The sequence below is a fragment of the Nyctereutes procyonoides genome, unplaced genomic scaffold, assembly GCF_905146905.1.
Source record: "Nyctereutes procyonoides isolate TBG_1078 unplaced genomic scaffold, NYPRO_anot_genome, whole genome shotgun sequence".
Classification (NCBI taxonomy): Eukaryota; Metazoa; Chordata; class Mammalia; order Carnivora; family Canidae; genus Nyctereutes; species Nyctereutes procyonoides.
In genome coordinates this window covers 7325101-7347822 of record NW_026575140.1, presented here as the reverse complement: position 1 = coordinate 7347822, position 22722 = coordinate 7325101, and the positions used below count along the sequence as shown (strand labels likewise).

The window sequence follows — 22722 nt, the reverse complement described above, 5'->3', positions numbered from 1 at the left end:
ATTTTCTAGAAAAGCCTTTGTTTTGATGATGGCTTTTGTAGAAGAACATACTAATCTAATCTATTAGAATGTTTCATTTCAGGAGTTCATGGAGTATTTATTCATAGCTACTATGCCCAGCTAGGGACAGGGAGAATAGACGTAAAGCCAGCACAGACCAGCTTTGTCCTTAGGGAGCCTGTGGCCTACTCAGCAGAGTAGATTGAAATATTCTCTGCAAGAGGAGGCAGAGTGTGGGCTTGGTTTTGAGGGGCGAGTAGGAGTTTCTTAGCAGCTGAGACCTGTTGGACCTAAAATGAGCCTGGTTGGTAACTGGCTTGAAGTCAGGGTGCTGGGGTTTCTGGGCACTCCTTAAATGTAAGAGATAGCTAAAGATGGAGGGACTATGTTTGAGCTAAGAGCTTGGTACAAACTGATGGGGTTCAGCTGCATTTTGCCAAGTCACCAATGCTGGGAACCTCAGGAGTTGGGTCTGGTGGGGTGAGGAGACATCAGAGCCCTGCCAGTGGTGCCAGGAGATAAGGGCAATTTGGTTGATCTTGTTAGAAAGCCAATGAGGCCCTGAAGCTGAGGGTCCCTCGGGGAAATGACTTGCTCAGTCAGAGTTTGTGGACCTGTGGGTGTCCCCAGCTCTTAGTGATGACACATGGAGGGTGTGGCTGGCCAGGCTGACAGATGCTCCAGTGTGACCCTCAAAATAGACTGTAACATCATCCCAGCAGCAGCAGCCTCCTGACATGTGATGGGTGGCTCTACCCAAGAACAGCAAGCCTGGGCTGGAGCGGAGTTAAGGAGGGGGGGGGCACTTCTCTACAGCTGGTGCCCAGGCCCAGGCCACAGCCAGCTTGCCTTTGCTTGAACTTGCAGCTGACTTCCTTTGGCCAGGAAGCAAAGCACTCATCATTAATTCTGTACGCTGCAGTGAGGGACCCATTGTTTAGTCCCGGTGCCAGGCTGGGCCTCAGGAGCACAGGCCTGAGGCCCATCTAGAGAGGAGGCAGATATGCCTGTGCACATGACATTACAGGATAGTATAGAAAAGGCCCATCCATTGTGTGCGCTATACCTAGGGGTGGCCCAGATTTTGGGCTTCCTCCTGTACCTGAAAGTTTGGGGAAACCATAGAAGAGGTGATGATGCTAAATCTGGAAGGATGGGGATCCCTGGGTGGCGCAGCGGTTTAGCGCCTGTCTTTGGCCCAGGGCGTGATCCTGGAGACCCGGGATCGAATCCCACATCGGGCTCCCGGTGCATGGAGCCTGCTTCTCCCTCTGCCTGTGTCTCTGCCTCTCTCTCTCTCACTGTGTGCCTATCATAAATAAATAAAAAAATTAAAAAAAAATCTGGAAGGATGAATTACGGGGTTCCAGGTTCTCATTTTGTTGAGAAGCAGATGCTTCAGGCAGAAGGAGTAATGCATAAAAAGATGAACACAGAGCATAAGGTAGGCAAGGGCCAGATTGGAAATACCTTGTATGCTCTGTCCAAGGAGTATGGGCTTTATCTTGAGGGCAATAGTAGTGTTTGAGGACTTCAGACCTGCTCACACTTTTGAGAATGGATAGGGCAGAAAAGATTGCTGCTCTGGTTTAGTCAGTCCTCTCAGGCTGAGAACCCTGGCCAGTAGCTTTAGTTCCCACACTCCACTCCAGGCATGGGTTTCCCAAAGCATATGTCTTTTTTTTTTTCTTTTGGCTGGTCTTCCTCCTGTATGGTAAGATATAGAGGAAGGATGCTGAAGACTGGTTGCCAGAGAGGCTTCTTGGGAGTGAAAGGACTTAGCCTGTGCTTGGTCTTTGGTATTTCGTTTTTGCCAAGACCCACCTGAAAGACAACACTGTCCATAATTTTCCATGGTGACCCAGAGAGCCACTCACTCATTCAAGATATCACCTGCCATGTTCCTGGTCTGGAGAGCAACTTGAGCTCTGCAGCTCTCCAGCCTAGAGATAGCATGTGGCTGGCCCCTCACCCTGGGTTCCCTTGCTCCAATCTGTGCATTGTGCAGTGCCACCGAGAAGTAGGTGCTCATCTGTGGACCTGGGGAAGGCTTTGTCCTGCCTGCCTGAAGAAGTAGGTTCTGTCCTCGCCAAAGGCAGGTACAGATGGTGGTTGTGCCCTGTTCTTCCTGACTGCCCTCCAATTCTGATGGCATCACAGGCAGATGCTGAGCTTTGGGCTGCATCACTCCCTGATAACATATTGCACTATTTCTGAAAACATGGAGTATTTGGACTCTGGAACATCTTAGAGTATTTGTATTGCTTACCTCTGTTGGGGGTTAAAGCCCAGGTCTAGCTGGACATACTGAGATGTAGCTCTGATACAGGGTAAGAGAATTAGAGTCCACATAATGTTCCCTTTTCTGGAAGGACTTGTTCTTGTGCTGAGTACATCTGGGCTTCCCTGGGACCTTGTTGCTCACTGTGTGTTGCCACCCAGGCTCCAAGCTGGAAGTTCAGAGTGGGGAATATGGCTTCCTTCTTTATAACTGTGAACTTCTTAGTCAAGCATCAGCCTCTAGAGAAATTCCTAAAATTCACTGCATAACCCTTCTCCCCAATTCCTGCCCTCATTGTTGTGTGTTTTTTTTTTTTTCTGGAATGTTCTTTTCCCTAAATGGGTCACCATGTAAAGGAGATTCCTGTTAGAGGGGAAGCAAAAGCTCATTGGGCTAGAGCACAGGAGGATGGACTTAGTAGTTCTGCATGGCAAGCATGGTGTGTCATCCTATTCTGGGGCCATTGGGAAAGAATCAAGGTTCCCAGAGTGGGTCTCTGTGGTCAGGGATCAAATTGGAAAGAAAGAACTGATCATTGGGAGGAGGATGGATAAATGTCTAAATGCAAGGGTATCCCTCTGCTTCCAGAAATTCTGCTCAGAATTCATATGAGACGTCTTTTTAGCTCCAGGATTCTGGCATTTGTTGTAATTGAAACGTGAGATCATGGCTCCATTGCTAGAAACGAAGCTAGAAAACTTGGTGATGGAACAGAACCCAGCCCCTCTGTTACGAAGGGACCCAAGAAAGACCAGCTCTAGACTGTGTAGGAAAGTAAAGGAGGAGTGTGTAAGTCTAAAGCACCCCTCTTACGCTCTCTCCCTCTCCAACCTCTTGGACCGTAGAGATGGCTTGGGATTCCAGGGAAGTTTATTTTAGGTTATGGAGATGGCAAGCGTCAAGGCTCAGATACTCCATCTGCCCACTCAGCTTCTGTGGCACATGTTACTGATTGATAACAGCGCTCATCCTTATCCAGACAGAGCCCCCGAAGTTTTCTTCATGTGCGGTGCACCAGGCAGCTGCTATTTTTTTGGTCAGAGGGGCTGAGGCAGTTGGAAGATGGAAGATGAGAACAAATGGAGAGAGGAGGCGATTGTCCCCGGGAGGTCTAAGGGCACAGCGCGTCTCTTCTGAAGGACATTGCCAAGGTGCAGCTGAACCAAAAGGAAAGAAGCAGGGGAGATGGTTTCCTTGGTAGAACTGATTATAATCCAGTTTACGAAGCTATGTGTCTGAAATTGACATGGCTATTTCATAGAATGCTCTCTTTTATTTTTTATTTTTTTTAAAGATTTTTATTTGTTTATTAATGAGAGACTCAGACAGAGAGGCAGAGGCACAGGGAGAAGGTCCCTGCAGGGAACCCAATGCGGGACTCCGTCCCAGGTCTCCAGGATCTCGCCTTGGGCTGAAGGCAGGCGCCAAACTGCTGAGCCACCCAGGGATCCCCTAGAATGTTCTCTTTTAATAACAACTGTTGCTCTGGGAGTTTATTAGTAGTTATATTTGCTTTTTTTGACCAAAATGTAAATAATACATAGGATTTTTCAATACCTGACACAGTTTATACATTTAAAAAATAGCAGAGAGACAGGGGCACCTGCATGGCTCAGTTGGTTGAGCATCCAACTCCTGGTTTTGGCTTGGGTTGTGATCCCAGGGTCATGGGATCCACCCTGTGACAGGTTCTGAGCTTGGTGTGGAATCTGCTTGAGTTTCTCTCACCCTCTCCTTAGCCTTTCCCCCCACTTATGCACGTGTGTGCTCTCAATCAATAAATGAAATATTTATTTTTTAAAAGATTTTGTTTGTTTATTTATTTATTTATTTATCAGAGAGAGAGTGCAAGCAGGGGGAATAGTAGGCAGAGGGAGAACGAGAAGCAGACTCCCCCCTGAGTAGGGAACCAGACGTGGGGCTTGATTCCAGGGCCCTGGGATCATGATCTGAGCCAAAGGCAGATGCTTAACTGACTGGGGCACCCAGGTGCCTCGATAAAGGAAATATTTTTTTAATAGCAGAGGGACAGAGAGATGCAGGTTTAAACAAATGTAGTTTATTGTTGTTATGTATTATTAGTTGAGACTAGTGCAGAAAGCAGAAAACATTCCAGGTATTTTAACCAGAAAGCGGTTTAATACATGGGATTGATGGTTGTTTTTTTTTTTTTTGGATTGATGTTTTCAAACTCATTAGGACTTAGTGTTTCCAGGTAATGGTGAGCTAGGTTACTCGAATAAGATCTCCTGCTGAAAATAATTAAAGATGCTAAGTTACAAACCAACAGACTCAAGGCCAGTTTCTGGATGAATACCTTTAACTAGAAAGTTAAGGGTAATATCTGAGTAACTAAGGGCATTTGTTGTGTTCAAACTCAGCTGTGCTCTAGCTCTGTAATTACACAGGGCCAGAGAAGCAAAGGTTAGGGCCCAGAGCCTCTTGGATGTGGAGTGTTGTGGAAAATCATTCATATTAAGCTGGGGTACCCATAGCCATACCCTGTGGTTAAGGGTGGTATATTTGGTTTCTGAATGTGACAGGTTCTGGAAAGTCTTGGCACTTGAGATTCCCAAGATTCTTAGGGAAGAAGCTAGAACCCAGAGTGTGTGAGTAACCTGTCTAGGGCCACCCATGGAAACTAGTTCTGCCCTTTCCTGTCTTGTGGGCGCTCTGTTTTTTTTTTTTTTAAGGTTTTATTTATTTATTCATGAGAGACACACAGAAAGAGGCAGAGACACAGGCAGAGAGAGAAACAGGCTCCCCACAGGGAGCTTGATGTGGGACTTGATCCCAGGATCACGCCCCTGAGCCAAAGGCAGATGCTCTCCACCACTGACCTACCCAGGTGCCCTTCTCTGGGTGTTTTGACAGTGCTCTTGACAGTGGATGTCACCAGATCCACATTCAGAATCACCTTTCTCCATATAAGCACATTCTGACTCAAGGCTCTTTTGTCTTCAGGCCTGTTCTTCCTTGAATGATGCTGAGCTGGGTTCATTCATCTCTGTAATGGTCCTTTTCCTAGTGGGGGGCTGGCACAGATTTGGGCTCAGTAGGTAACTGGCATTCTCTGCCAAGTGGTGGTGTGACTGGTGGAGGAGCAGCTTTTAAACAGCAGCCAGTGTCCTGATGGACTGTGGTTTTTAAGCAGGCCCATCAGACTATGAAGTAAAATTCCCCAGCACCAAATATTAGCCCTTATTTCAGACTTAAACATCAGTTGATGTTTTTCCTGAAATGTCTCCCAGGGACCATTTTGTATCCATGATTCCAAAAGATCTCCTCTGTTAGGGAGGCTGTTGATTTCTTTATCTAGGGCAGGTTCTGATAGGAACAAGATTGCCAGCCTGCTGAGCTGTGGTTAAGGTGTTAGATGTCAAGATGAAACTATCAGGTAAGATTTCAGTAGCTCCTTGGGGGTCTGGGGCAAGGGACAGGGGCATTGGTGACTGAGAGGATTGGTAGCAGAGCTGGTAGCTTTCCTCAGCCCCCAAGAGCTGTCTTAGCCCTAAGGCTGAGGAGCTTGTCTATTTTCTCTCCTCTTTGTCACTTCCTACCAGAGCTCTGTGGGCCTGAAGATATTCACTTGATGGAGCTTAAATTTAAAGTGTTCAGGTCCCGGGCAGCCCCGGTGGCGCAGTGGTTTAGCGCCGCCTGCAGCCCAGGGCATGATCCTGGAGACCCTGGATCGAGTCCCACGTTGGGCTCTCTGCATGGAGCTGCTTCTCTCTCTGCCTCTCTCTCCTTCTCTGTGTCTCTATGAATAAATAAATAAAATCTTAAAAAAAAAAAGTTCAGGTCCCATGGTCATTGGTTCATATGTCTTAAGCAGCATTTATTAAAAGTGCCTGTCAAACCATAAAATCCACCTTTTCTCTAAGAAGAAATAGAAAATATAAAGAGCTAGGTGAGTGTGTCATCTGCTGTTTGCTTATGGTGAAGGACTTCTTTCTTCTGGCACTGTTGTGAGGCCAGAATACCCTGATGCTTTCCACTGTGCTCTGTGCCAGAGCTTCCTTGTCTCATCTGGAAAAGCCAGATGAGGATAGTGCTGGCATGCAGGGCCTCAGGGAGCGTTCTTAGTGACTGTGCGCACGTGTGCATGTGTGGGGGTATAGTATATACATATATATAACATAAAATGTGTCATTTTAACCATTTTTATGTGTACAATTCAGTGGTATTAATTACATTCACAATCTTATGCAATCATCACCATTATCTATTTTCCGAAACTTTTTCATCACCCCAAATAGAAACTCTGTACCCATTAAGCAATAATTCCCTATTTCCCTCTCTTCCCAACCCCTGGTAACTTTTCTGTTGCTGTGAATTTGCCTATTCTAGATATTTCATCTTACTGGAATCCTATGTATTGTACTTTTATGTCTTATTTCACTTGGCATAATATTTTCAAGATTTATTTTGTGATCTGTATCAGGGCCATTCCTTTTATGGCTGTGTATATATACCACATTTTGTTTACCTGTTCATCTGTTGATGGATACTTGGGTTTTTTCCCTCCCATCTGTTGGCTATTGTGAATAATGGTGCATAGAAGTGAACAATAGTATAGAAGTATTTGAATCCCCCCCCTTTTTAAGATTTATTTATTTATTTATTTATAAATATTTATTCATGAGAGAGAGAGAGAAGCAGAGACACAGGCAGAGGGAGAAGCAGGCTCCATGCCGGGAGCCCGACGTGGGACTCGATCTGGGGACTCCAGGATCATGCCCTAAACCACTGAGCCACCCAAGGATCCCTATTTATTTATTTTAGAGAGTGCTCAAGTATGCAAGGCTGGATAGGGGCAGAGGGAAAGAGAGAGAAGTAGACTTCCTGCTGAGCACAGAGCCCAACACAGGGCCTAATCTCATGATCCTGAGATCATGACCTGAACTGAAATCAAGAGTCAGTCGCTTAACCAACTGAGCCACCCAGGTGCCCTTTGAGTCCCTCTTTGTATATTTTGAATATTAAACCTTTATCAGATACATGCTTTGCAAATATTTTCTCCTATTTTCTAGGTTATCTTTTCACTTTCTTGATAATTTATTTTAGATTTTATTTTATTTTAATTTAAATTTTAAAAAGATTTTATTTATTTATTCATGAAAGACACAGAGAGAGGCAGAGACACAGGCAGAGGGAGAAGCAGGCTCCATGCAGGGAGCCCCATGTGGGTCTTGATCCCAGGGCTCTGGGGTCATGCCCTGAGCCAAGGTAGATGCTCAACCCCTGAGCCACCCAGGCATCCCTTTTTTTTTAGATTTTATTTATTTATTTGAGAGAGAGAAAGCACAGAGGGAGAGAGAGAAGCAGACTCCCTCTGAGCAGGAAACCCGCTGTGGGGCTCGATCCAGGACCCTGAGATCATGACCCCAACTGAAAGCAGATGCTTAACTGATTGAGCCACCCAGGCGCCCCTTTGATAATGTTTTTTGATGTACAGAAGTTTTAACTTTTTTCTTAATTAAAATTTTTTTAAAGTAGGCTCCACGCCTAATGTGGGGCTTGAATTCACAGCCCTGAGGTTGAGTCGTATACTCTACCAATACCAACTGAGCCAGCCAGGTACCCTAAAAGTTTTAATTTTTATGAAATCCAGTTTCATCTTTTGTTGCTCATGCTTTTGGTGTCTCATCTAAGAATCCATTGCCAAATCCAAGGTCATGAAGCTTTTCCCTTCCCTGTTTTCTTCTAAGAATTTTATAGTTTTGGCTCTTATGTTTAGATTATTGATCCATTTGTCGTCAGTTTTTATACATGATATGGAGGAGGGGTTCAGCTTCATTCATCTGCAGAAGTCCACTCGTCCCAGCACCAATTGTGTTTTTTTCCCAGAGAATGAGGGAGGGGCAGAAGGAGAGGCTTTTCCCTGTTTTCTTCTAAGAATTTTATAGTTTTGGCTCTTATGTTTAGATTATTGATCCATTTTTTGTCAGTTTTTATACATGATATGGAGGAGGGGTTCAGCTACATTCATCTGTAGAAGTCCACTTGTCCCAGCACCAATTGTGTTTTTTTCCCAGAGAATGGGGGAGGGGCAGAGGGAGAGGCAGAGTCCCAAGCCCCAAGTCTCAAGTCCCAGCCCATTATGGAGCCTAAAGTGGGGCTCTCTCTCACAATCCTGAGATCATGACTTGAGCTGAAATCAAGAGTTGGGTGCAGGGATCCCTGGGTGGCACAGCGGTTTGGCGCCTGCCTTTGGCCCAGGGCGCGATCCTGGAGACCCGGGATCGAATCCCACGTCGGGCTCCCGGTGCATGGAGCCTGCTTCTCCCTCTGCCTGTGTCTCTGCCTCTCTCTCTCTCTCTGTGACTATCATAAATAAATAAAAATTTATAAAAAAAAAAAACTATACAAAAAAAAAAAAAAAAGAGTTGGGTGCAAGGGAGCCACCCAGATGCTGATGCCTCCCAGCACCGGTTGTTGAAGAAACAATTCTTTCCCCACTGAATGGACTTAGCACCTTTGTTGAAAGTAATTTAGCAATAGATATGGGTGTATATCTGCACTTTAAATTCTATTCCATTTGTCTGTGTCTACTTTATGTCATTACCACACTGTTTTGATTAACTGTAGTAGTCTAGTAAGTTCTGAAATCAGAAAGTGTGAATCCTTTAACTTTGTTCTTCCTTCTTCAAGGTTGTTTTAGTTACTTGAGGGTCCCTTGCATATCCATATCATTTTGAGGATTGACTTTTCCATTTCTGCAAACAAAAAAAACACTGTTGGAATTTTGGTAGGGATTGTATTGACTTTTAGGGTCAATTTGGAGAGTATTCATAATACTCTATCTTAACAATATTAAGTTGTTAATATGGACACAAGATGTCTTTCCATTTATTTGTATCTTCTTTAATTTCTTTTAACAGTGTTTTATAGTTTTTAGTGTATGAGTCTTTTGCTTCCTTGGCTAAATGTATTCCTAAATATTTTACTTTTTTGATGCTATGTTATAAATAAAATTATTTTTTAAACTTCCTTTTTAGATTGTTTAGTGTTAGTACATAGAAACACAGCTGCTTTGTGTGTGTTGATCTTCTATCCTGCACCCTTGATGATTTCATTGTTTAGCTCTTATGAGCTTTCTGTGTACTGTTGGGGATTTTTTTGTAAGATCACTTCTGGGCAGCCGGGTAGCTCAGTGGTTTAGTGCTGCCTTTGGTCCAGGGTGTGATCCTGCTGGAGACCTGGGATCGAGTCCCACGTCGGGCTTCCTACATGGAGCCTGCTTTTCCCTCTGCCTGTCTCTGCCTCTCTCTTTCTGTGTGTCTCTCATGAATAAATAAAATCTTAAAAAAAATAATTTCATCTGCAAATAGAGATAGTTTTACTTAAGTTTCTTTTTTTAAAGATTTTATTTATTTATTTATTTATTTATTTATTTATTTATTTATTTATTTATTTATTTTTTTATGATAGAGAGAGAAACAGAGAGAGGCAGAGACACAGGAGGAGGGAGAAGCAGGCTCCATGCTGGGAGGCCGGCTCAGGACTCGATCCTGGGACTCTAGGATCGCGCCCTGGGCCAAAGGCAGGCGCTAAACCCCTGAGCCACCCAGGGATCCCCAGTTTTACTTATTTTCTTATTTGAATGCCTTTTATTTCTTTTTCTTATCTGATTGCTCTGGCTAGGACCTCTAGTGCAATGTTAAATACTAGTGGTGAAAGGTGGGCATACTTGTTTTATTCTGGTCTTAGGGGAAAAGCTCACCATTGGGTTTTCGTAAATACCCTTTATCATATTGAGGAAGTTCCCTTTTATTCCTACTTTTATTCCTGCTTTTGTCATGAAGGAGTGTTGGATTTTGTGAAATGTTTTTTTGTGCATGCAATTGAGATGATCAAATGAGTGTTTTTCCTTAGTTCTATTAATGTGGTTTATTATATTGGTTGATTTTCTTAATGTTGAACCCACCCTTGGCTTCCTGGGATAAATCCTACTTGATCATGGTGTGTAATCCTTTTAATACACTGTTGGATTTGGTTTGCTGCAATTTTGTTAGAATTTTTGTATTTATGTTGATAAAGTATATTGGTCTGTAATTGCCTTTTCTTTTGATGTCTTCTTGGTGGCTTTTTGATTGCTGTTTCAGTATCTACCCCATCTTGGGCTTGCATCTGGGTACAGCACATTTGTAACAGTATCCAGACATTATTCTGCCAAGAATTGAAGTCTCTAGGTCAGAGCAGGGAAGGAACTTAGAAGCCCTTTAGTCCAGCCTCTCCTCTTCTGATAGGGAACTTGAGATGTGGGGTGATATCTGAGACCAAGAGTCCTGAATTAGGCTGGAGTGTCTGAGACGGTGCTTCAGAGTCTGGGATGTTGTCTCTGGAGTCCTGCTGCAAAGTATTCCTGTCACTTTAAAACTCTTCTACTTCTCTTCAGGAGGCAGGAAGGGAGTGTTAAATTTGTTGCCAAAAAGGTTCCCTGTGTATGGTGCTCCAGGCTGTCTCTCAGGACTGGATGGGTGATAACAGCAAAGTCTGGTCTCCTGGCCCCAGGTCTTGTTGTATGTCTCTGGAGGCTGTGAGACTCCAAAGGTCTGGTTTCTAAGGTCCCATCCTCTGTTCACCATCAGGCCTGTCTGGGTCAGTTGGAGCTGTGCTGAGCCAGTGTTACTGCAGGAAGATTTCCTGGGTGTATGCTCTGGGTTGTGCTTGGGACTCACCTGGTACTACATGCGCCAGAGCCCCAGCTCCTCTGCTGAGCAGGGATTTTGACAATTTCCTGCTGTTTCTGAAGGTGTACTCTTCACATGCAGCCTCTGCCCTCCTGTCAAGGCTCAGGGAAGTGGGTGTACTGAGCGGTTGACCATGAAAACCAGGTCCCCTGCTGTGTCTCCCTGGCACTGAAATGTTGCCCTGGGAGTCTGATGGGTGAGAGCCAACAACCTCCTCAGTATGTGCCATCAACTGGCTCTGGAAAATGATTTTTCTATGAATATTAAAGTAATTTATGTTAATTGTAGAAAATATGGAAAACCAGAGAGGAAAAAAGAAGAATCCAAGCTGACTGGAGTGCACTCATATCCCCCCGTGACTGCAAGGTTTCAGCAGACTGTTGCTTTTGTGGGAGAGTCAGCAGAGGCAAGGGGAGGGCAGCATGGGCCCCAGAAACCACCAGTCTATTTTCATTGTAGGTGACTTACCAGGGCCCCTGTTCTCCTCTGCTGCCTGCAGTGTATGGTGAGAGCTTCAGGGCGGACCTGGCTGTGTGGTCAGCGGAGGGGCTTGCCAGAGCCGTTGCTCTTCCTCTGTCTTGCTCTCCAGCTTGGCCAGAGCTGTGCTCACTTGCTGTCCTCTTCTCGCGAGAGCCCCACAGATAGAGTTACTCTTCTAGCTCTAGCTTGTGTTGTGGTTTTGGCAGTGAAGTAGAAACAGAGAAGGTAGAGGCCAGTTCATGGTCTCACTGCCCCGAAGAGCTTATCTATTGTCCCTTCACACTTACTGGCTGTCTCACCTCTCTGATAAAGGGTATTTTCCATTTTGCTGCCATATGGGAGAAAGGAGTAAATCGGCTGGGTTTACCCTACTTTCAGTCATGATATGGGGTTAATAAGTTTGCCCTCAAGCTCCTCAGATATATCCTGCTGCCTGAAAAGAAGGTCCTAGTGGAGATGCTAAATATAGGGGAGCTAAGCTCTATTCCAGTTACCTGCTTTAGGGAATGAGAACCCATATTGCCTCCCTCCCAGGTGACCAAGGCAGCTTGTATCTGTTAGTGTTAGAGCATTGTCTGACATATTACGAAGAAGGAAGCAAATGCTCATCTCCTTTTTCCTTGGCAATCCCCAGTAGACAGGCCCTTGTTTTTAGATGTTCCAAGATCCAGGCCTTCAGAAATGGCCTATTTTACCTGATTCCAATGGTAGAAAAGCCTCTAGGTGTGAACTAAAGCACAGTGGAGTCATCCACTGTCCACTAGCAGCCCTTTTGGCACCATGCCCAGGATCCTGTTTAATGGCTACACTGAAGGCTTTTAGGGCTGATGATTATAGCTAAGGAACAGTCTCTGACAAGCTGACTTGGGCATATGGTGAACTCAGTGGTAGGGGTGGGATTTGAATCTGGGCTTGCCTGATACATTTGCTCTGATGCAGGTATGTTTCTTTTTCAGCTGTTTGCACACAGTGTAAATGCCAGGGTTGGAAGAGAGCTGGGGAAGGGCCACTACTGAGAGGCCAAGTACTTAGGCTCCAAAGTTTGGAGCCCTTTCTATGGTGACTAGCTCTGCTGGGCTGTGTCCCAGGCATCTCCTCCCCCATGCATCTAAGTTTACTGTGTTCTAAAGAGCACTTGGCTCAGGGGTGCCTGGCTAGCTGTCAGTAGAGCATGTGACTCTCGACCTCAGGGTTGTAAGTTCGAGCCCCACATTAGGTATACAGATTGCTTTTTTTTTTTTTTAAAGATTTTCTTAGGGTTTTATTTATTTATTTTATTTATTTATTTTTATGATAATCATACAGAGAGAGAGAGAGAGAGGGGCAGAGACATAGGCAGAGGGAGAAGCAGGCTCCATGCACCGGGAGCCCGATGTGGGATTCGATCCCGGGTCTCCAGGATTGCGCCCTGGGCCAAAGGCAGGCGCCAAACCGCTGTGCCACCCAGGGATCCCTAGGTATACAGATTACTTAAAGATAAAATCTTTGTTTTTATTTTTTTAAAGATTTTATTTATTTATTCATGAGAGACACACAGAGAGAGGCAGAGACATAGAAGCAGGCTCCTCACAGGGAGACGGATATGGGACTTGATCCCTGCACCCAAGATCACTCCCTGAGCCGAAGGCAGATGATCAACCCCTGAGCCACCCAGGCGTCCCAAGATAAAATCTTAAAAAAAAAAAAAAAAAAGAACAGTGGGCTCTCTCCATGCCTTGCCATCCTCACTGCTTCTGTCCTTGTCCAGCCCTTGTAAAGCCTTTGGTTTTGCTTGCCTCTTCAGTCCATTTTACAGATATTAGTGCTTTGATCAGCTGCACCCTTTTCTAAATCCTTTCTGTAGCTTCCTATTTACCTTCCATGAAGTTCAAACTCCTTAAGCTGCCATGCAGGCTGTATGTGAATAGCCCATTTCCTGCTCCAGCTTTGGTTCTTTTTAGGTCTGCCCAAGCTGTGACCCAGCCATACTAATTTCTCTTAGTTCCTTGATTGTGGAGCTGTGTTCTTGCCACTATGTCTCAGCACATTCTGCTGCTTCTGCATGGAACATGGTCCTCTCTGCCCTCTCACTCCTTACCAGGTCTTGGCTCAGCCTTCACATCCTCTGGGAATCCCCGAGTCAGTGCATCCTGAGTCTTTGGCTTGCCCCTTGCCTCTAGAAACTGTTAGAGTGCAGTAACTGAATTCAGACCCCAATCCTTGTGTCCCCAACACCATATTGGACACAGAGGATCTTTATAGAGTGGGTGAATGATCTCAAGGGCTTCTGTAAAAAGAAATTTATCACACCTGTTTTTACTGAATCACTCCACTTTAGCAAGGTTTCAACAGCTCCTAACAATTTATTCATTTTCAAGTGCCACCAGAGGTCCATAGAGGAGAGAGGTGTTGTCAATGCTGCTTAGATGCAGAGGTACTACTATATGTGTCCAGGAGAACACATATATGTGGGTTTGGGGTTTTCATTATGCTCTTTCCTTATTATTTTACTTTATTCTTGCCAGCCTGTCAGAGAGCTGGGATCACATGAGTCCATGACCTGGCAAAGCACTACACATGTCATTTGTTGGTGATTGAGAGGGAACCTCAGGCCTCCTTAGATTTTTCATGAGTGGATGGAGTAGTAGACTTCCCCTCTATGCCTATAATGTCACTAGCTTCATGATTGTAAGTTATTTAATCTCACTGCTAAAGTCCAGTGTCTGCAAGAGGGGCGAATAGTACTGGAGGTGCTGTGGCTGAGTTCAGAGTAGCTCTTTTATTATCTCACCATACCAGCTAGAAGCTTAGGTTCCCTTGTAATATAGTTGGGAAAGATCCTGTGACATTGGTGATAAAGTTCCAGACCATGAATGGATGAATGCTCGGGGTTTGTTGAATGTCTGTTATGTGCCCAGCACTGCTGTGGTTCCATGATTTTCCTCTGAGGGCTGCGGGTTCCTTCCTCTATCTCCTGCATCCTGAGGTAGGCAGCAGGCCTTGTATCAGTTTGTTAATTGTAGCATAAGACATAGGGTTTGGGCCTGTAAACTTTGGGTCCATCTCTTGTGTTTGGATGGCTTGGGTTATTGGTATTTAGGGGATATCAGAACTGAGTAAACACATATCCACATGCTGGGTGTTGGCCAGAGATGACACTTCTGAAAGAATGAACATGTGAAGGTATTGTCTCCCTGAATCCTAAATCCCCAAGCTTGAATAGAGGAAAAGATTTTCTGTAATAACAAATGTTACAGCTGATGATAGTGAACTTGAACCTTTTTTGGGACAAGGGGCAGTTGGATTGATATGTATTCATTTATTTATTATAAAACATACACAACATAAAATTTACCATTTTAATATTCTTAAATGTACAGTTGAGTGGCATTAAGTACATTCACATTGTTGTGCAACTATCACCACCATCCATCTCCATAACTTTTTTCATCTCCCAAATTGAAAGTCTGTCCCCATTAAACAGTAACTCCTGATTCTCCCCCTAGACCCTGGTAACTACCGTTCTATTTTGTCTTTATGAATTTGACTACTCTAAATGCTTTTTATAAGTGTAATCAAACAAAATTTGTCTTTTTAAGGTTGTTTTTTTTTTTTTTTTTTTTGAGAGCATAAGAGAGTGCACATGCGAGCATGAGCAACGGGGAGGGGCAAACAGTCTCCTATGAGCAGGGAGCCTGACACTGGGCTTGATCCCAGGACCCTGAGGTCCTGACCTTAGTCGAAGTCAGACAACAACTTGAGCCACTGTGGTGCTCCCTGCAGTTGTCTTTTTGTGACTGACTAATTTCACTTAGTATGATGTCTTCAAGTTTCTTTTTTTTTTTTTAAACATTTTATTTCTTTATTTTTTTAATTATTTATTTATTTATGATAGGCACACAGTGAGAGAGAGAGAGGCAGAGACACAGGCAGAGGGAGAAGCAGGCTCCATGCACCGGGAGCCCGATGTGGGGTTCAATCCCGGGTCTCCAGGATCGCGCCCTGGGCTAAAGGCAGGCGCCAAACCGCTGTGCCACCCAGGGATCCCACATTTTATTTCTTTATTCATGAGAGGCACAGAGAAAAGCAGACATAGGCAGAGGGAGAAGAAGGCTTCCTGCGAGGAGTCCAGTGTGGGACTCATCCAGGGGCCCTGGATCATGACCTGAGCTAAAGGCAGGTGCTCAACCACTGAGCCACTCAGGTGTCCCAATGTTTTCAAGTTTATCCATGTTGTAGTATAATATCAGAATTTCCTTCCTTTCTTAAAGTTATATTTATTTAAGTAATCTCTATACCCACACGGGGCTCGAATTTACAACCCCAAGAGTTGCATGTTCCGACTGAGCCAGCCAGGCACCCCAGAATTTTTTCCTTTTTAAGGCTGAATATTATACTGTGTACAGATGTTACATTCTGTTTATCCATTCATCCATTCAGCGATAGATACTTGGATTGGTTTACTTTCACCTTTTGACTGTTGTGCATAATCCTAGTATGAATATGGATGTACAAATAATTATTCAAGTCCCTGTTTTCAGTTCTTTTGAGTATATACCCAGAAGTGAAATTCTGTTAAAAATCAAGCTTTTTAAAAACGTAGTGTGATTTTTTTAGTAGTTATTTTTTTTTAATTTTAAAGATTTTATTTGAGAGAGAAAGAGAGCAAGCAGGAGGAGTGGCAGGGAGAGGGAGAAGCAGGCTCCTCACAGGGAGACCGATGTGGGACTTAATCCCTAGAGCTGGAGATCATGCCCTGAGCCCAGGGCTGAGGCTCAACTGCTGAGCCACCCAGGGGTCCCACATTGTGTGTTTGTTTGTTTGTTTGTTTATTTATTTATTTATTTTTATTTTTATTTATTTTTTTATTTTTTATTTATGATAGTCACACACACACACACACACACACACAGAGAGAGAGAGAGAGAGAGAGAGGCAGAGACACAGGCAGAGGGAGAAGCAGGCTCCATGCACTGGGAGCCCAACGTGGGATTCAATCCCGGGTCTCCAGGATCGTGCCCTGGGCCAAAGGCAGGCGCCAAACCGCTGGGCCACCCAGGGATCCCTCACATTGTGGTTTTGATCTAATTTCTCTAGTGATTAGTTAGGCTGTACATCTTTTCATGTGCTTATTAGCCATTTGTCTCTATAACTACTCAAGTGCTTGCCTGTTTTTTTTTTTTTGTTTGTTTGTTTGTTTAAGATTTTATTTATTCAGAGAGAGAGAAGCAGAGACACAGGCAGAGGGAGAAGCAGGCTCTATGCGGGAAACCCAGTATGGGACTTGATCCCAGAATTCCGGGATCAGGCCCTGAGCCAAAGGCAGACACTCAACCACTGAGCCACTCAGGTGTCCCACTTGCCTGTTTTTAATAGATTTTCTGTTTTGTTATGTTTTTTTGCTTTTTTTGTTGAGTTGTAGGAGTTCTTTAAATATCTTGGATATTGAACCCTTAATCAGGAGTGCCTGGGTGGCTCAGTCAGTTAACTGTCTGCCTTTGGCTCAGAAATGATCCCAGGGTCCTAGGATCGAGCCCTGTGGCAGGCTCCCTGCTTCACAGAGTCTGCTTCTTCCTCTTCCCCTCCTTCCACTTGTTCCCTCTCTGTTTTGCTCACTCGCTCTCTCAAATAAACAAATAAAATCTTTAAAAACACCAACCCATATCACATACTATTTGTAGATATTTTCTCCTGTCCTGTGGGTTGCTTTTCACGGTGTTGATGGTGTCCTTTTAGACACAAAAGTTTAAGGTTTTTTTTTTTAAGATTTTATTTATTCATTCATGACAGAGAGAGAGAGAGAGACTGGCAGAGACACAGGCTGAGAGAGAAGCTGGCTCCATGCAGGGAACCTGATGTGGGACTTGATCCCGGGACTCCAGGATTACGCCCTGGGGCAAAGGCAGGTGCTAAACCGCTGAGCCACCCAGAGATCCCCAAAGTTTACGATTTTGATGTAGTTTACTTTTTTTCTTTTGTTGCCTGTGTTTTGGGTGTAATATCCAAAAAAAAATCATTGCTGTTTCCAATGTAAACCCTTTCTCCTCTGTTTTCTTCAGAGAGTTTTAGTTTTAGGTCTTTGTTTATTTGATCTGTATTAAGTTAATTTTGCATATGGTTACGGTAGGGGCCCAACTTCATTCTTCTGCATTTGATATCCAGTTGTCCCAGCACCATTTGTTGATAAGACTGTCATTTTCCAATTGAATGATCTTAGCATTTTTGTCGAAATCAGTTTACCACATATGGGAGGGTATATTTCTGTGCTCTCTATTCTGTTACTATGGTCTATATGTTTGTCTCTATGCCAGTACCAATACTGTTTTGATTATCACAGATTTGTGGTAAGTTTTGAAATCAGGAAGTGTGAGTCCTCCAACTTTTTTCTCTTTTTTCAAGATTGTTTTGGCTATTTATTATTCCTTGAGATGCCATATGGATAGCATTAAATCTGTGTTTTGAGGGATGCCTGGGTGGTTCAAATGTTTAGCGCCTGCCTTTGGCCCAGGGCGTGATCCTGGAGTCCAGGGATCGAGTCCCACATCAGGCCCCTGCATGAAGCCTGCTTCTCCCTCTGCCTGTGTCTCTGCTTCTCTCTCTCTAAGTGTGTGTCTCTCATGAATAAATAAATAAAATCTTTAAAAAAAAAAATCTGTGTTTCACACTCAGTAGTTAGGGATCTTAACAATATTAGTCTTCCAATTTGTGAACACAGATGTCTTTCCATTTATTTGTATCTTCTGTTTCTTTCAGCAACATTTTGTAGTTTTTAGTAGTATAGTCTTTTGTCTCCTTGTCTCCTTGGTTAAGTTTTTTTTTTTTAATTTTATTTATTTATTCATGAGACGCACATAGAGAGAGACAGAGACAGAGGGAGAAGTAGGCTCCTCACAGGGAACTCAGTGTGGGACTTGATCCCTAGACCAGGGATCAAGACGGCCTGAGCCAAAGGCGGACACTCAACTCCTTAGTCTACTTTATTCCTGAGTATTTTATTCTTTCTTTTTTTTTTTTTTAAGACTTATTTATTTTAGTGTGAGAGAGAGCAAGTGGGAGGATGGGGAGAGGGAGAAAGAATCTCAAGCAAACTTTGTTCGCAGAGTACTAGAGCTCATGACCCTGAGATCACTTGAGCCAAAACCAAGAACTGGACATCTAACAGACTGAGCGACCCAGACACCCCAGTATTTTATACTTTATAATGCTATTATAAATCAAATTGTTTTAATTTCCTTTTTCAATTGTTCACTGTTTGTGTAATAGAAAAACAACTGCTCTTTGTGTGTTGATTTTGTATCCTTCTACTTCTGCTGAATTTGTTTATTCTAATAGCATTTCTGTGGAATCTTTAGGGTTTTCTACATACAGGATCATATCATCTGTGGATAGAGATGGTTTTACTTATTCTTTTTCAGTTCTGGTGCCTTTTATTTCTTTTTTCTTGTCTAATTGCTTGGCTAGAACATCTAATACTCTGTTAGGGTGGCAAACAGGCATATTTGTCTTGTTCCTGATCTTAGGAAAAACTTTTCAGTCTTTTACCATTAGGTTTGATGTTAGCTGTGGACTTATCATATATGGCCTTAATTATTAAGACAGTTGCCTTTTTTTCTAAAAGATTTTATTTATTCATGAGAGACACAGAGAGAAAGGCAGAGACATAGGCAGAGAGAGAAGCAGGCTCCATGCAGGGAGCCTGGTGTGGGACTCAATTCCAGGACTCTAGGATCATGCCCTGGGCCGAAGGCAGGTGCTCAACCACTGAGCCACCCAGACATCCCTAGACAGTTGCCTTTTATTACTAGTTTGTTGAGTATGACTGAGATATAACTTAACATACCATACAATTCACCCACTTACAGTATATAATTCAGTGTTTTTTAGTATGTTCATGAGGTCCTTTTTTTTTAAGATTTTTTATTTATTTATTAGAGACAGAGAGGGAAGGAGGGAGGGAGGGATGGGGGGAGGGAGGGAGGGAGAGAGAAACAGGCAGAGGGAGAAGCAGGCTCCATTCAGGGAGCCTGACGTGGGACTCGATCCCGGGTCTCCAGGATCACGCCTTGGGTGGAAGACGGCGCTAAACTGCTAAGCCACCATGGCTGCCCTGTTCATGAGGTCCTTATAGCTTTTTTGCCCTTGCTTATCTCAGACTGGTTGGATAATAGTTTTCAAGTACATGAAGACTTGCTGAAAGGTAGAAGGCTGTGTCTTTTTGTAATTTTAGAACATCATACTTTTGCAAAAGACTTAATGTCACCCATTGTTTGAAGAGTTGGGACTCATTTGTTTTGAACACCGACTCAGCTCCAACTTCATATGAATATGCAATTTAGGTTCCTGTGGGGTTGCTCACTGATACCTGCAGGTGACATGCATCCATGTGTTGGCTTTGGATTTCCTCTGGGTGCTCTGCCCTTAGATCATCCACTTGGATTCACGAGTTGACCCTAGGGTTTATGTAAAGGCTCCCAGACCATCCACTGGTCAACACTATTCCATCTCTGGGGCAGAGTTTATAGAAAGGTGTTGAGGGCTAGCTGCTGGAGGTGGAAAAGATTTCCCCAGTACAGAAGCCTAAGCAACTTAAGTTTGAGTGCATATGCCTTAGTAGTTCCTCATTCCCATGGAAATTTGTGGAATTAGACCCTGGTTGCTGGTCACCAAGCTGCTCAACCTTCCCTATTTGCATTAGCTTTAAGTGGTTAAGAGTTATCCAGGAAACATGTGCTCCAAACACAAACCCTCGTCTTAGTGTCAGGAAACCTGTATGTCAGGGATGGGATCACATGTAGTATTGGGCAGGGACTCAGGCCCCTTCAGATAGGACAAGATGAGTGGGCTGACCTCTAAGTCAGGGAAACCCCTGGGTATGTGGTACATGATTTTATTGATGACTGCAAGGCAGTTGAGGTCATTTGCTGCTTGGTCAGCTGAGGCATTAAGAGAATGGAGACTGGCTTTTGGCAGCTTCTACCATGTAAAGCAAGGAAGCTGATTATTTGGGCTGCTGGTTTTCCAGGAAAAAGTGCAGGTTTTAATCTAATGGTAATCCTGCCAGGAGGCTTACACTGCTTCTGCTCCTGATGGTTCTTCAATGTCCATTTTTGGCAGGAGGTAGCAGGCACTTGGAGAGTCTGGGTCCTTTGAACCTTGCAAGTCCCTCTTTGAAGTGCTGTTCCTTTCCCTTTCCTCCTCTTTCCCTAACTCCTGCAGGCCAGATTATCAGGGTCATGGGTTGGTCAGTGTCTTCCTGGTTCCCACCAGCATGATGAGATAGCTGGTTTCAGAGGAGGATGTGTGGGTCAGAGCCTGCCTTCTCTGCCTGGTCCTTTGTTTGGATGATAGAGTCTGCTCCCCCAAACCCACTGGTATAGCCAGCCAGAGAAGGGCAAAGGGGCATTTACTGTAGATGAAGGACTTGGAGAGACAGGAACACCATGTTGTGGGAACTCAGGTAGTGTTAGGAAACAGGTACATAGGTGCATGGTACATGTTGGGAAAGAAAGACATAATCCCAGACAGAGAAATGTATGTGGAAGTGTTCCTTGCAGAATTATTTACGATAGGGAATAATTGGAATGTAAATGTGCAGCTACTTGAAATGGTCAAAATAAGGCAACCCCATGTAATTGCTTTAAAAAACATTTTTGTGTGTGTGGTAAAGTATACATAATATAAATCGACTATTTTAACCATCTTTAAGTGTAAGTTCAGTGGCCTTAAGTACATTTACATTGTTATGCAACCATAGTTATATCTCAGCCCTCTTGGTTGGTGTTTTTAGTACTCTGAGCTTCTCAACTACCTGTTGGCACTCATACATGGTTAATATAAGGCATCATGTGTGGGTTTCTACTATTGTATTCTTAGAAGATAATTATTTCAGTTCTTGGGGAAATACCTCACTATTTCCTTGCATACTACCAACAGACTGAGAAACTGTGTTCATTTCCTTTTCTGGCCTGCCTACTCATGAATGCCACTGAGATATCTTTGACAGAGTTGTGCAGCATGGGCCCCACCTTGCTGTGGTTGGCTTAGTTGTTTAGGTATTTAGGTGGGAAGAGTGGGGCTGGGGTGGTGTCTCAGGGGCTTAAAGACAGCCACCCCCCCCCCAACATTGGATGATCAGGGGGCCAGTGGTGAATGTATGGGGCAAAGGTAATGAGTTTGGAGAAGCCCTGTGTGAGGTGTCTTTACAGTCTTCTACAGAGCCAGCCTAGCTGTACTTTTTCTGTGTCTTGGTCCTTGCTGAAGAGTGGCTTGTCCTTGTTGGATTGATCTTGCATCACTCTGCCAAGCACTACCTAGGATTCATCTGCTTACTTTAGTTACTTCTTGAGGGTAGATTCCACTGCCTTAGCTGGAGCCAAAAACCAAGGGGCTGGAAACAGTGATTTCAGGAAACTTTCTTCTGAAACTGAAACCAGTGGTTCCTACTTATAAACACACAAACTACCTCTTGTTTCTCCAGCTACTTAAGACATTGGGATGATTTTCCTTAGAAAATGAAAATGTGGGGGTAGCCCGGGTGGCTCAGCGGTTTAGCGCCGCCTTCAGTCCAGGGCCTGATCCCAGAGGCCCGGGATTGAGTCCCATGTCGGGCTCCCTGCATGGAGTCTGCTTCTCCCTTTGCCTGTGTCTCTGCCCTCCCCCCCCCCTTTGTGTCTCTCATGAATAAATAAAATCTTAAAAAAAAAAAAAAAGAAAAGAAAGATGTGAAGCTTCTGTAAGAACCACTTAGTGTATTAAGAGTCTCTATATTCGGGACACCTGGGTGGCTCAGGGGTTGGGCGTCTGCCTTCAGCTCAGGGTGTGATCCCAGGGTGCCAGGATCGAGTCCCATGTCGGGTTCCCTTCATGGAGCCTGCTTCTCCCTCTGCCTGTGTCTCTGCCTCTCTCTCTCTCTCTGTCTCTCTTATGAATAAATAAGTGGAATCTTTAAAAAAAAAAAAGTCTCTATATTTGTTGCTTTTCCGTTTTTCTTTTACCAAGAAATATTTTAGAAGGGAGGCACATAACCATTTGCTAACCAAAAATTTTGTGTGTGTGATTTTTTGAAGGTACATGGGAATAGGACTGTCAGCTCAAGGCGTCAACATGAACAGACTTCCTGGTGAGTCACTGGTTAAGAGAATATTTGTTCTGCTTCCCTGATCCATTCTATGATGAGAATCATGGTAGCAGCCAAGAGGATAGAGTGAACTTTGCTGCCTACCTTACCCAAAGCCAGGTCATAAGGTGGAAGATCATAAAACTTGGCCATGGGTGGGATGGTATGGG

At 44.0% G+C, this 22722-nt stretch overlaps 1 protein-coding gene across 2 annotated transcripts in view; it reads left to right on the top strand.

The window, feature by feature from the left end:
• The window catches only part of RANBP10 (RAN binding protein 10), a 73565-nt gene that overhangs the window by 5175 nt on the left and 45668 nt on the right, over window positions 1-22722 (top strand). For both annotated transcript variants that reach the window (XM_055304824.1, XM_055304825.1), the window contains exon 3: window positions 22503-22555. In XM_055304824.1, coding sequence (XP_055160799.1) covers window positions 22503-22555 — 53 coding nt within the window. The remainder of the gene's footprint in view (window positions 1-22502; window positions 22556-22722) is intronic.